Below are 13,235 nucleotides of genomic sequence, written 5' to 3' on the forward strand. Positions count from 1 at the left end.
AATATACACCTGAGCCATTTTTTTTTTTATTTTTTTTTTGTGCGTGTCAGCACGCTAGCTAGCTCAACCACGCACACGTATGAGTTGTGTCAGGCACGCGTGCAAGCAAAACGGCTGCTCGGTGCGTCACTTTGACTGACGTAACCCCGGTGTTGACAAGCAGCAGACACCTTGCAGTCTCACGCGGTGACTGATTCAGACAGGGAGGGAACGAGCACCACGGAGAATGGAGAGACGCACTTTTAAACCTCTTGAACGTGCACGGCGCTGAAAGCCTGCTGTCGTTTTACATTTCCCTTCACTTGTCACAAAGACGTCATTTTTTGGTTTTGTTTTCACAAGCACCGTCACTATACCACTCCCAGCGCCACCTTTGTTTTCTGTCGTGCATCGCACCTTGTGTCGGCTGATTGAATATAGGATCTGTTCTACTTTCATTGATGTGTGCGGGATTATGTAAAAACTGTATTTTAGCACACTGTGGTGGATAATGGTCCCTTTTAGAACATTGTGAGCATTTTCTAACATTTTACAAAATATTTCATTGAGTAACACAGCCGTCTTATGAATAACTGTCTCTAAAAGATTATCACGAGCGATTACTCTGTGGTGTGGGGTGTGTTAAGCGTCATTTTTTTCCTCCCCGATCTGTTCGAAAAACCCTCAGTGTCGGCAATTGTCAGTGTTAAACATGTTGGATATTTATAATTGCAAATCTTAAAAGTTTGGCCTGATCATATATTGCGTGAATGTGACATGAAAGGGAACAATAGCCAATCAGGACGCAAGAGTTTGCAACTGCAATGTAGCTACCAGATAAGCTAACAGTTAGCCTAGCTTCTGCTATTTCTTCTTCTACGACAGCTCTTTATTATTCTTTGTACGAGGGACAGTCAAAAAGTACAGAGCCGAATTTAATTACTAATTTTTATTGTATTTTTTTCTGAAATGTTCACGGTTCATAGTTTAAATAATTGTTTTAAATACCCATGCCTCCTACTCACCCGATGATGATCAGATGATCACTTTCTTGGACTAAAAGAAGGAGTTAGGAGTCAGCACTTCTCTGATGACAAACAAGCTAAGCAAGCTGTAAAAAAATGAAAACAATTCAAACCTGGTTAAAATGGCAGCCTACTGAACCTTACGAGGCTGGCATCCATGCCCTTGTTCATCGATGGACAGATGGAGATTATTGTGAAAAGTAGCCACGCAATTCCCAATTTGGGGGCTTTATTTATATGTGTGTTTTGCCTTTCTATTGCAATAAATAAAGATCATTACATTTCGACTGCCCCTCCTATTTTCCCGCAGTCCGGTTGCCCTGTGGCACCGTGCTGCCTCTAAAAGGTCAGCCTTGGTCCACCCAGGGCTGGTCGCCAGCCAGTCAGAGGCAATACATAGACAAACAGCCAGTCACAGTTAGTGGAGCTTCAAGTAGTAGGCTCAGAACGGCCAGCGGAGGTGGGAGCCCTTCAAAAGTCAGCGTGGTGCTTTTTTTTTGTTTGGCCGGACTGAACGCCAACCCGTCTTGTGATCGCAGGCGTGCAACGAGTTCACCACCCACGTGATGAACCTGCTGCGGGAGCAGTCTCGAACGCGGCCCATCTCGCCCAAAGAGATCGAGCGCATGGTCAGCATCATCCACCGCAAGTTCAGCTCCATCCAGATGCAGCTCAAGCAGAGCACCTGCGAGGCCGTCATGATCCTGCGCTCGCGCTTCCTCGACGCCAGGTCTGCCCGCACCATGTGACCTTGTTTCATGTCTTTTGCTCCGAAGGCTTCTGTTTTTCCAAAATGTCCTTTTAAACTGATAGCGGCCAGACAATGAATAGTGTGTTTATCTTTAGTTTAATGGTGTGTAACTCATTTGATTTTAGCCCTTTAATGCACATTTAAACCTCAGACAGTTATTGCAATGCATTATTAGAAAGTTTGTCATTAAGACAACGTCTTTATACTTCTATATTTCTTTTTTATGTATTTTATTATATCAGATTACTTTTTCCAGATTATTACACAAAAATTGTATTCAATTCATTTGGCTGACACAATGGCTTCGATAGGGAGAATAGCATCTCTGCCATTGCCATGGCAACACCTTTTCTCTCATCCGTAACCTTTTTGAATATCATTGAAGATCATCCTTTAGTATCTGACTGAGCATTACACTGCTTCACAGTGGTAGCGGGTTCTCCGGAGCAAATAAACAGTTATTACTGCTACTATTTGTTACGACGGGAAAAAAAAAAAAAACATTTGTCTTCTGCTTCAGGCGAAAGAGGAGGAACTTCAACAAACAGGCGACAGAGATCCTAAACGAGTACTTCTACTCCCATCTGAGCAACCCTTACCCGAGTGAAGAGGCCAAAGAAGAGCTGGCCAAGAAATGCAGCATCACGGTTTCCCAGGTGACCGCCGGCAACCCAGAAACCTTCGACACTTCCACCAAAGATTTGGGTTTATGAGCTGCTCGTGTGCATCTTGATGAATTAGAAATGTGTTTATTGATTTCAGTTCTTCAATTTATAAGGTACACATCATGATGCAGATTCATTAAACATACTGTAGGAAAATACTTTTCATAAAGCCAATTCCTATTGAATATAAAAAATGATTTTGATTGTTTATTTGGTTGTTTTTTGTTTTTTTTAATGTATTATTCAAATTGTTAACGCAATCAAATACTGTACTGCAATCCCATGGTTCTACTGCCTTATAGTGAGGCGTGTGATTTCCATTCACCAAATATGGTTATTTACCCGAAAAATGGCCACGTAATTGCTCAAAATGTGTATCTGTTGTACTATCTATCTACTGGTGTACTATTGTCAAATACACTGAAAGGGCCTGAAAACAACCAAGCAAGTGAGCAAAAGAATAAAAGCTATCAACTTGAGGGAAAGTGAAGTGATTTGCGGCTCCACAGCGAACAGCGTGTTCTGTTTAGAGCGCGGTGCAGACGAACACTAAGCGCCGTATCTGGTCTGTGCTCTCGAAAAAGGTCTCCAACTGGTTTGGAAACAAGAGAATCCGCTACAAGAAAAACATCGGCAAGTTCCAGGAGGAGGCCAACATGTACGCGGCGAGGACCGCGGTCAATGCCACCAGCGTGTCGGCGCACGGCAGCCAGGCCAACTCGCCTTCCACTCCCAATTCAGCAGGTGAGCGAGAGCTGTGGCTATCGGAAGATGTTTGTTTTTCTTTCACAAAGATGTTTGCATCAGCTCTGAAAGTCAGATCGTTATTCTCTGGCTCTTGGTTTTAGTCGGACTTTGCTTGAAGTAACCCAGTCGGTACTGGATGGCCTCCCTTGCCTTTCTTTTTTTAGCCCGCCATCTGACACTCGTTTTCTTCTCTCTCTCTCTTCATTATTGACCCTTTTGTTCTTAATTTTTCCTGCCTCTTGTCCGGTTGACCTTGTGCATGCCATTAAGCCAGTCAAAGGGCAAGCCGAGTCTTTTGTCATAAAGAGACTTTCGCCGCAGTATTGGATTAGAACCGGGTGTTGAAATCAAGTTACGCCCTGCTCTCCTTACATCTGGGGAGCTGAGCTCCATTAAAGGCCGAACGCCGTTCTTTGGGTCTTCCTGCAGATCAATTATTGCTTCCTTAATGAAATACTCGCAGCGTGGACAACAAACAGTGATAGAATCCATGAGGCTAGTTTGAACTGGACTTAAGCAGTTTTCAGACGATTATCTGTCTTCTGTCTCTTGAGTTACGCTTCAGAGATGTTTTAATGTGGACCCGCTGCGTCTGCGCTCGTAAACTAACCCACCTAATGCACTTTTGCTTATGCATGATCTTTTTCAACTCCTTTCTCTGTCCCTTTTCGTTCTCTTCTTTTCCTCCTCTGCATCTGTCGTGCTCGCAGGTTCTGCTGGCTCCTTTAACATGTCAAACTCCGGAGACTTGTTCATGAGTGTGCAGTCCCTCAATGGGGACTCTTACCAAGGGGGGCAGGTTGGGGCCAACATACAATCCCAGGTAGGCGCCTCTCCAGTTTACAACACGGCACGTAGAACAACAATGCGCCTCGGTCGGATAAACAAAACTCGTTTGGATGAAACGTACACCTTCATTCGTAGAGTACAGTAACTTCTTCCTGCATATGTAACCAAGGTTCATACATTAGAGTGCAAACTCAAACAAGGCAAAAAAGAAAAAAACACAAAAATGCTCGAGTGTGGCGTACTCGCATAGCCATAGCGCCACCAAAAATCTGTCGTCGGACAAACACGACATCCAGACTGATGGAAAAGACGCGGAAAGAAGAACGAGTAGTCATTGAAAAGGAAATAGAAGCTAGGCTAACTTTGTTTTTCTGGAAAGTACATTGCAGTGGCAGTGGCACACAAACACTCAACACAGCCACTTGCTCCTCTATTTGTGTCAAGCTTCAAGGCGCTTCCTAATTGGCTATCGTTCCATTTGCGATCGTAAATATTCAAGGTTTAACATTTATGATCGTCGTCCCTTTTTCTGAGCAGATCGGAGAGGAAAATTTACTATTTACACACCCCACACTGCAGAATAATTGCGCAGAAGATTTGTTTGTAGAGACGACAGGTAATCAGGTCCTTGCTCACTTTGCTCAGAAGAGCGGGAAAATCTCACATTTTGCCCCCTTAATTGGTATTTGTGTCCCCTGGTGTAGGTACATACTTTATAAATTGTCTATCCAGTAGCAGCCGAGTTGTTAGTTACTAAACTTGAGAAGCCTTGAACGGCGCCCTGTTCGATGCCCCGAGATGGCCGGAATTTTCACCGATCCTGAAGGAAATTCCTTTGAACAAGTAGCAGAAACCACGGTTACCAAACAAACATCAGAGCAAGGAATTTACTAAGTATAGTCAGCGCTCGTACTGCTTTTTTAATCGGTAAAAAGGCAAAAGGCCGTGCCCCACTCTTCCGTGGAAAATCTCTTTCCTCCTTGGTGGAGGTCGAAGCGTTCAACCGAAGTTGAATTGGAGATGAACACAATAGCTCGACCTCCACCAGACACGGAGGTCGTGCTCTGCCTCGGGCTCTCCGTTAGCACGGCGGCCATTGTCAAGGCGTCGTTGAGCAGACGACGGTGGACAGTTTTGGAAGTGGCGCAACGCTCGTCAGCACCCCAGACGTGCGTAGCCATAGCATAGCCGCCGGCGTAGCGTGCCCCCGCGACCTTGCCCCAACGGGCGCAGATGTCCGGCGCCGCGGTCGGGAGTGTTACAAGTCTTCACCGGGAACTAAGGAAACACCACCGGCGGTGATTCTCTCGTGCTTTTGGCAGCATTCCGCAACCCATCCAACACCCCCTCACACGCAGCCTTTTCTATTCAGATCAGCTCCGGACACACCCGAGGTCGACATGAATATGCAAATGTGACAACTCTCAGAGGGAGTAAAGCGCTCTTCGGGGTTGGCCCCTCACCACTCCTCCTAATGTATTATTTTTACGACTATGTCACGACTGCTCCGTGCGATTCCACAAGAGGAAGGCAAAAAAAAGTTTGACTAAATGAGCCTTGAGTCGAGTCATTTGTTGCGGAACCCAAATGGCAGGTGCGCTTTTTCAAGCATAACCTGGCTGACTGCTGCCAAGAGCTGCAAAGTCAATCCCAGTGAACACGGAAAATGGCACTTTTCCAGAAGAAAAAAAAAACCTCCTTCCACTGAATAATGTAGTGCGCACCCTGTTCATCACAGTGATTGCAGCCAAACACGCTGGCATGGAAGAGTTGATCAAGAATGAACAAAATCAACCCTTCTTTATTATCGCAAGACAAATGCAGTGACATATCATTTGAAGAAAACCCACACAGTCAAATGCAGGGCATTCTCAGTTTACGACGGCACCGACATACGACATTTCCAAACTACGAACGGCGCGCAAGGAACTAGTTTGCTCGATGGCGTAAGAATACGCGCTGAGTTGAGCGAATAAAAATATGGATATGGGTACATTTGGACTTAAGTCTGTTCATTGATTGCTGAGAATGTTGTCATTTTTGTTGGAATCAGCTGTTGATCTTTGAATAATCATGTTTTAAAACAATCGAGGCAAAGGGAGTGCACTACATCCTCACTGACTCGTGGAGCATTGTTATTATTGTTTTGATTATTATTATTCTTGTTATTGTTATGATGCTCATGGCTTGGAAGCAGGGCTTCACAACATTAAGTGAGGACATCAGTGACTGTTTATGCATTTGTGGATGGAACATGATCATAGTTAGTTAAAAATTAAAAATTAAAAACAGCTTCAAAGAAAAAAAATGATTCCTATATTATAATAAGTAACATGGGAAGGAAAATTGACATATGAAAAGTCCAGCAGTAGACGTGAACACGGATGCATCCCAAAGTACAAATATTGCCTTCCTAATGTGTCTCATCATCATATCTTGTCCTTTTGCATGTTATCAAGCTTGTACAAGCATCCTATGCACCGATGGTGTCCTGTTTGCGCTCGCCTTTTACTATCGCGCTGACCTTCTCTGCCGCACGCTGCTCTTTGTTATCCGTACCTTTTGTCCGACCTGGACTTTTATTCTGTGTCCCTGTCCCCCCGCCCCCCGCTCCCCGTCTTCCATTGTTCCAGGTGGATACCCTTCGCCATGTTATCAGCCAGACCGGCGGATACAGTGACAGCCTCGCCGCCAGCCAGATGTACAGTCCACAGGGCATCAACGTAAGTACGCCAGCATGAAAAGATGGCGTGCGCGTGCTGCCACCACACTTGGCTCGTCTCAGTCGGGCCGTTGTCCAGCGAGTCGACCCCAATGACGCCCGCCCCGACACTTCCACCGCCGACCGCTCCCCCCCTTCCGCTGCGGCCGTGCCCTGGGTGGCAGGCAATGAGGCAGCTAGCGGCCTGAATTCGCCTGTCGGGGGACATTAGCGTTAGCGCGACACCTGCAGTGGACGGGAACAAGGACACAGGTGTCATCCGAGCACAACAACACTCTTCTGCCTTGTCGACCAGAGTTCAAACCCCCCCTGCCTCACGTCTAGAGGCGTTACGGTTGCTAATTATCTGCGTCAAGGTTTTGTGGTTGTTTATGAGAATAAATTATACAACTGCTCACTGCTTGTGGTTGTACTATTCAAAATGTAACCCATGCTGCTGCGGCAATTTAAGCATGCCATATCTTCCAGGCAGGCAGACAACAGTTCCCTGACGCGCGGCTGTTATGTGGACGCACGCGAGGCGCCCACTTATTGTACGACACCGGTGCCGTACTGGCGAGCTCGCTGGCCCATTAGTTGCTAGCTCGCGAGGTAGCGCATGTTAGAAACAGTTTCCTGTGTGGCGAGTTGCGCCTGATCGCAGGCGGCTACTCACTCTCGCCGAGGTGGGCTGGCGTGGGGCGGCGGGGCCGTCGGGTTCGCCTTGCTCCGAGCGCCGTGTGGGTGCGCACGGCAGAGAAACTGTAGCTTAAATAACACAAAACACATTAGGCTTCAGGGAAGATGCTTTTTTTTGGGGGGGGGGGGGGGGTTGTAGGGATAGCTTGATGGCAAACCGCACTACGCCGTAGTGGTAGAAATTTCCCATGTTACTACGACCAAGTAACTTGCAGTTGCGACACATAGCCACTGATGGAAATGATGACGCTCAGTACTTATATAGTAGGGGAGGGGCAACTCCCGACTGCGTACCTGGACTCTGTTTTAGCCCCCCCCCCCCCCCCCCCAAAAAAAAAACAGACAACTGAGAAGGTGAAAAAGAGTTTAATGCTGCTCTCAACAATTCCGAGCTAAATTGTTCTCAGTCTTGGGACATGTTTTCAGCACTTCTCTTCATCCATCCATCTTGTTTGGGGTCGCGGGCTGCTGGAGCCTATCCCGGCCCACTTTATCTTCAAACATATTTCGAAACAAATCACAAAAATGACTTTAAAGAAGAAAAAGAAAACAGTTCCCAAGTTTCGTCATTAAAATGTCTCCCAAAATGTCAAAATACACAAAGGACAAAGAATTACAGCGCACTTAATATCCACTCGTCACGCTCAAATTTCAATTGATTTTTGGGGGGTCAGGCCGTCTCATGCAAATGCAAAGTACAGTTTTCGTTGCCATGACGACCGGACCGCCGCAGAGCAAGGGCATTGTCACAAAGCAAGGCTACTCAGTGTTGTGAACTTAGCTTGTCGCAATTGGGCAATTCAGTACGGTTGACTTCGAGACTCATTTTCAGAAACAGACCGTTAACAGAAGAATTTCACAGTTGACTGGTGGGCAGACCCCCCAGAGACCCACTATTTGTGTACAAACAATTAAAAAGTCAACTTTCCATAATATGTCTCCTTTAAATAAATCCTTAGCTCGTCCTTTGAAGGCAGTGCTTCGACTTTTCTAGGTCTTAACTAAGGACAGTAAGCTTTTCTACGGGCTGGACTGGGCGAGGCGAGGCGTGGCGTGGCATGTCGGGGCAGGCGGCGGCACCGGAGGCGGTGTGTTAACATGTATATCCACAGCGACAGGCGGCGCAGGGCTGAACAGAATCAATACGACAGTGGCGGGGACAGAGGGAGCGAAGCTTTGGGCTAACAGTCCGAGCACATCGGCCCGATCATTCATCTGCACAAACAGCCGCACTGACAAGGCCGCAACAGCCCTCGCGCGCGCCCGCGCTATAATAAGAACATCCGCGCGTGGAGATCGCTGCGACGTGCAACAGGCTCGACGGGGTGTCCCACTGCAATTATTTACCAATCATAGCAATAAAAGCAGACGTCTTTCGGTGGAAATATGCAAAAGTGGCAGCGGCTTTGGCCATAAGCAAACATGTTGAAATATGGATCAAAAGCTACACAGTTCATGTTTTACAGAGTCCCAGAACAAAGCTTCTAATTTGTCCTGATTCTACGTCAAGGATACATATACAAGCTTTTTTGAAAGTGCCTGAAGGTAGTTTTCAAATCTAAACAAGGACGTTAGTTGGAGATGACATATCATGTCCTTGTTCATTTCATGTTACGCTACGTGAGCCAAAACAAACCAGGCAGCCGCCGTATTTTATTGCTTTTAACACCAGGAAAATAATGCCAACATGTAAAATTTGAATAAGCTCCGGCGACATGAATTGAACATTTTCACACAGTTTGATTTTATTTATTGATTGATTTATTTTCAGTCTTGTCTTCCCGTGTATTTCATGCAAAATCTATTATGTCATCCTACGTGACCATTTTGGAATCTTTTTTTTTTTTTTTTTTTAAACAACTAATATTTATGCATTTTCCCCTTCACTTGAATCCAAAAAAAATGTATGAAAACATTGATTTAATAAAACAGAAAAAGAAACATGAGCAACAATTTTGGGGGATTATCATTCGTGTGACCCAAATGTATGATTTCATTTGATTTCATTCCAATCCTGTTTGGCTATGATTCTTTTATTGCAAAAGTACGGTCTTTTTTATGCTAAATGTATTTTGTCATGTACAACATTCTAATTATGGAGTAATCCTTTTCAAACCAAAAAACAAATAATATTGATGCATGATTCGCTTAGAAAACTGTACATGTTAGCATGTACAACAATTGTTTTTATATTATTGTTATTATTATTTTAGAATTCTACTAATGACTCCATCGTTTTCCACTGGTTTTATTGCACCAATCTAAACAACACAACATATTTACGTTTATGGAAGAATTATTTCATCCCATTTATGGTCTAATGAATTAAAAAAAAAGAAGAAGAATTTGAAGTGCTGAAAAGTGAAGATGAATGTATATATTCATATAATGTTCCCAGTTCAAACCCGAGTTGTGGACAAGGATGCTTGTGCTGTAGTTTTCTTTCCGCCTCAGATTCTCCTCCTCCATCCTTGAACAACAATTGTTCCCCCGCAAATTGCTGGTGGGCGTCGTCGCCTCTCCCGGAGAGCCAAGAAATGTTTTGTCCCGCTTGTCTTTTTTGTCCTCGCCGCTCGCTTTTGAATGACATGACGGACAGCCTTTACGCTAAATAACAGGCTTTGCGAAATAAGCGGCGGCTGAAAAGCACGTCGCCATTTTCATGTAATCGTTGAAATTGCAATGGATGTCGCTAATGGTCCTGAGCCAACCTTTGAGACGACTTTGAAAGAGAGATTTTTTTTATTGTTATTGTTCTAATTTCTTCTTTTATTCTGACATATATGAATGTGTGCGCATATCTTTTGGTTTCAGCCCTTCAGTTATTCTCAAATGGCGTTCAGGGACGATTGGCGCACTGCTATTTTTAATGAAGCTCTTTCAAAAGCGTCGTCTTTTGTGCGTGCGAGGGTGCGCGTGTAAAAACGGAGTCTGTCGTTGGAGGAGATGCAATTTGCCTTTTGATGCCATTTTGATTTGATGAATTCATGTAATTTTTTTCCTATATCCTTTTCAATTATGTACTTTTGTACATATATATATATTTGTATTGTATGCAGAATATTGATTTTGTATGTTTGATATTTGTTAAATTTGTATTTAATATGGTACATCTATTATATTATTAGAGTTTGTATTATTACTTTTATATAATACATATAAAGTGTTCTAAATATATACATATATATATATATATATAGTATTAAAGGGTTAGGATTTGTGTTTGTATAATATATTGCAATTCGTATTTTATATGTTGATTTTAGATGTATTACTTGTTTTTAATGAATTGCATTCGGTATATTGATTTTCTGTTTGATATATTACAGCATTTGTCTCCCTCATTCTGTAGTCATAATTGTTTTCATTTTCATTTGATCTGATCTCATTTTGAAATCATGCTTAATAGCGGCAGAAAGATTTTTTTTTTTTTTTTTTTTAAACTAACAATAATAACAGCTCGGTCGTCAAACATGCTGCTCACGGCGTCTCGGGATGGATTTTTTTGCAGCGGATCTGGAGATTGTTACGATACGCAGGGTGGTATTAAGAAGCATTATACCCTGCCGGTCCTCGTTTCACTCTTCGCTATGATGTTAAAAGCTCTCCTGCGTTTTGTTTGCAGACAAACGGCGGCTGGCAAGATGCTCCGACCCCTTCATCAGTGACATCACCCACGGAAGGACCTGGAAGCGTTCATTCGGACACCTCCAACTGAATCTTCCCGCCGCGCCGCCGTCACCTGTATAAAAAGCAGAACTGACCTTCCCAGTATTCAAAACAAAGGAGTTCACGATGCCGCTGCGCGCAGAGGTTCCGTGGAAAAGCCGAAACCCGAAAAACCAATCGTATTTCCTCTGCTTGGACATTTGGGATACAAACACTGAAATTCTAAAGAAATCAGCGGAGAGCTTTGTACAGCGTTCACGCGCACGTTCGATTCTGTTCTATTCTCTTGAGAGGGCTGGGCTGACTTACGATTCAACCGTTTCAACCGCTAAAGTAAATAAAGGTTGATTTTAGTCGTCGTTCTACCTCTCAGCCACTCAAAGAAGAAAGTAGAAAAACGTCAGTGACCGGGATTTGTTTTGTAAAAAGTTGTCTTTGCGAGCAAGACGCACATCTTCTTACTTATTCTACATTTCGTTGTCTCTCACTTATTCTATGGTACGCCATTTTAGACTAATATTGCTCCGTTGTTTACAATGTGTGCTTGATCCGAGTATGTCCACCCCCCACCCCACCTGTGTCTCCGGCGTCTTTGAACCCAGTTTGTGTCGGGACATGTCCACCTCTAAGGTAACCCTGTGAAGTATGTTATCCGTAAAACAATAAAGAAATACTTGTCATCACGTCCGCCAAGCTTGACGTCGTTCATTTGGGCGGAGGACGTCCTCGAGTCCAACGCGGAGCTTCGTGTTGCCGTCGCCCCTCCCGAGACGGGCCACGTTCCAGGAATTTTCAAAGTTGGAAACTTTCCATGGGAACATCAAATCCATTTGTATGTATTTCCATGCACACCGAAGACAAAAGTCGTTGTTAGCAAAAAAAAAAAAAAGAAAATGTCCGTGTCCGTGTCCAGATGGAATTGCAGCTACTGCAAATCCAATTACAGCGGCTTCCTCGGTTTACGAACTTCCCGTCCCGACGGTCCTGACGTAAGCCAAATTTCAAAGTCAGAACATGCCGTACTCTGTGGTTAAGCTATTCTAGCGCAGTAGTAAAGGCGTAGCTATGAAAGATTGCAGTCTTAATGTTCCAAGGTTATCGAATATTACAAAAAGAAAGCTGTATTTAGAGAAATCAAAATGTCACGGGGAAAAAAAAAACATTCTAATTTTACCGCGTGAATATCAAAATTCCCACGTGAAAACGATATTCTGAGATCTGTAGCCATGTTTGTCACGAGAGCGGGGATTCTCAACTGGTGGGTCGGGGACCCATTTTGGGTGGGCCTCGGACATGTACTCTGTTCGAATTTGGATTTTTCAAGTTACCACATGGAACATATTAGGTGAGCAACAGGAAGTGTAGCTGCCTCGCACATTAGCCGATAGTCAACAAATACAGTGCAGCTCAGCCTCTGGCGAGCAATATGCTTTTGGTGCTACGTAAAAACTCATTTGAAACGGCTTGTGAAAATATAATACACTGTACATATCCTGTCAGAGGCTATTTTTAAACAAAATCTTCTTCATTGTTCTTAATTTCTTGTGAATTGCAGCAAAATGAAATTAAGAACCACGACTCGAGAAATAATTAGAAATACTGCCATCGACTTTATGTGTTCAAGCCTTTATTCTCTGATTATTATGACTTTGTTGTAGTAAAATTTCAACTTGTTTTCATAATTTTTAAATAATAAAAATAATATTATGACTTCATTGTCGAAAAATGACATCAAATTACATTTTCTAATACTGTAGTTTTATTACTTCTTGTAATATCACAACTTCTCTCTTGCAAGCTGTTGTCTGTTCTTGTACTAGTGTATTACGGCTTTTTTTCCTGCACAACTCTGAGCTCCTTTTCATCATATCGCGACTTTATTGTTGTAAAGTTGACTTTTTTTAAATACAAAACGAGGTTGTATGATTTTCTTCCTGAAAAATTCAGTCCCTATTTTCATAATATTATGACTTTACCGTCATCTTTTCTCCTAACACCACAACATTATTCGTAATATTACTCTAAATATTTTTTGTTATTTTTTATTTTTTTATAGTGTCATCCTAATTTCACAGCTATCATCAAAGTGTTGTTCGGCGTTTCCGATCATGCTGAAATGCTGGCGTAACCAAAAGAGTCCACTCCGAGAGCCGCTCGTTTGGTGTATCCAATCAACATCCTGTATCCGAAATACTTTTGACTTTCCTTAC

General features: G+C 43.5%; 1 protein-coding gene across 2 annotated transcripts in view; it reads left to right on the forward strand.

The window, feature by feature from the left end:
• LOC133489093 (pre-B-cell leukemia transcription factor 1) overlaps positions 1-11,712 on the forward strand; it is a 65,080-nt gene extending 53,368 nt beyond the window's left edge. The window contains exons 4-9 of one of the 2 annotated variants that reach the window (XM_061797814.1): positions 1,544-1,734; positions 2,276-2,411; positions 3,005-3,164; positions 3,878-3,990; positions 6,590-6,679; positions 10,982-11,712. In XM_061797814.1, coding sequence (XP_061653798.1) covers positions 1,544-1,734; positions 2,276-2,411; positions 3,005-3,164; positions 3,878-3,990; positions 6,590-6,679; positions 10,982-11,074 — 783 coding nt within the window. In that variant the 3' untranslated portion in view covers positions 11,075-11,712. The remainder of the gene's footprint in view (positions 1-1,543; positions 1,735-2,275; positions 2,412-3,004; positions 3,165-3,877; positions 3,991-6,589; positions 6,680-10,981) is intronic. The other variant, XM_061797815.1, reaches the window with a different exon arrangement.
• Positions 11,713-13,235: the final 1,523 nt, after the last annotated feature.

Source organism: Phyllopteryx taeniolatus, chromosome 14 (assembly GCF_024500385.1).
Source record: "Phyllopteryx taeniolatus isolate TA_2022b chromosome 14, UOR_Ptae_1.2, whole genome shotgun sequence".
Taxonomy (NCBI): domain Eukaryota; kingdom Metazoa; phylum Chordata; class Actinopteri; order Syngnathiformes; family Syngnathidae; genus Phyllopteryx; species Phyllopteryx taeniolatus.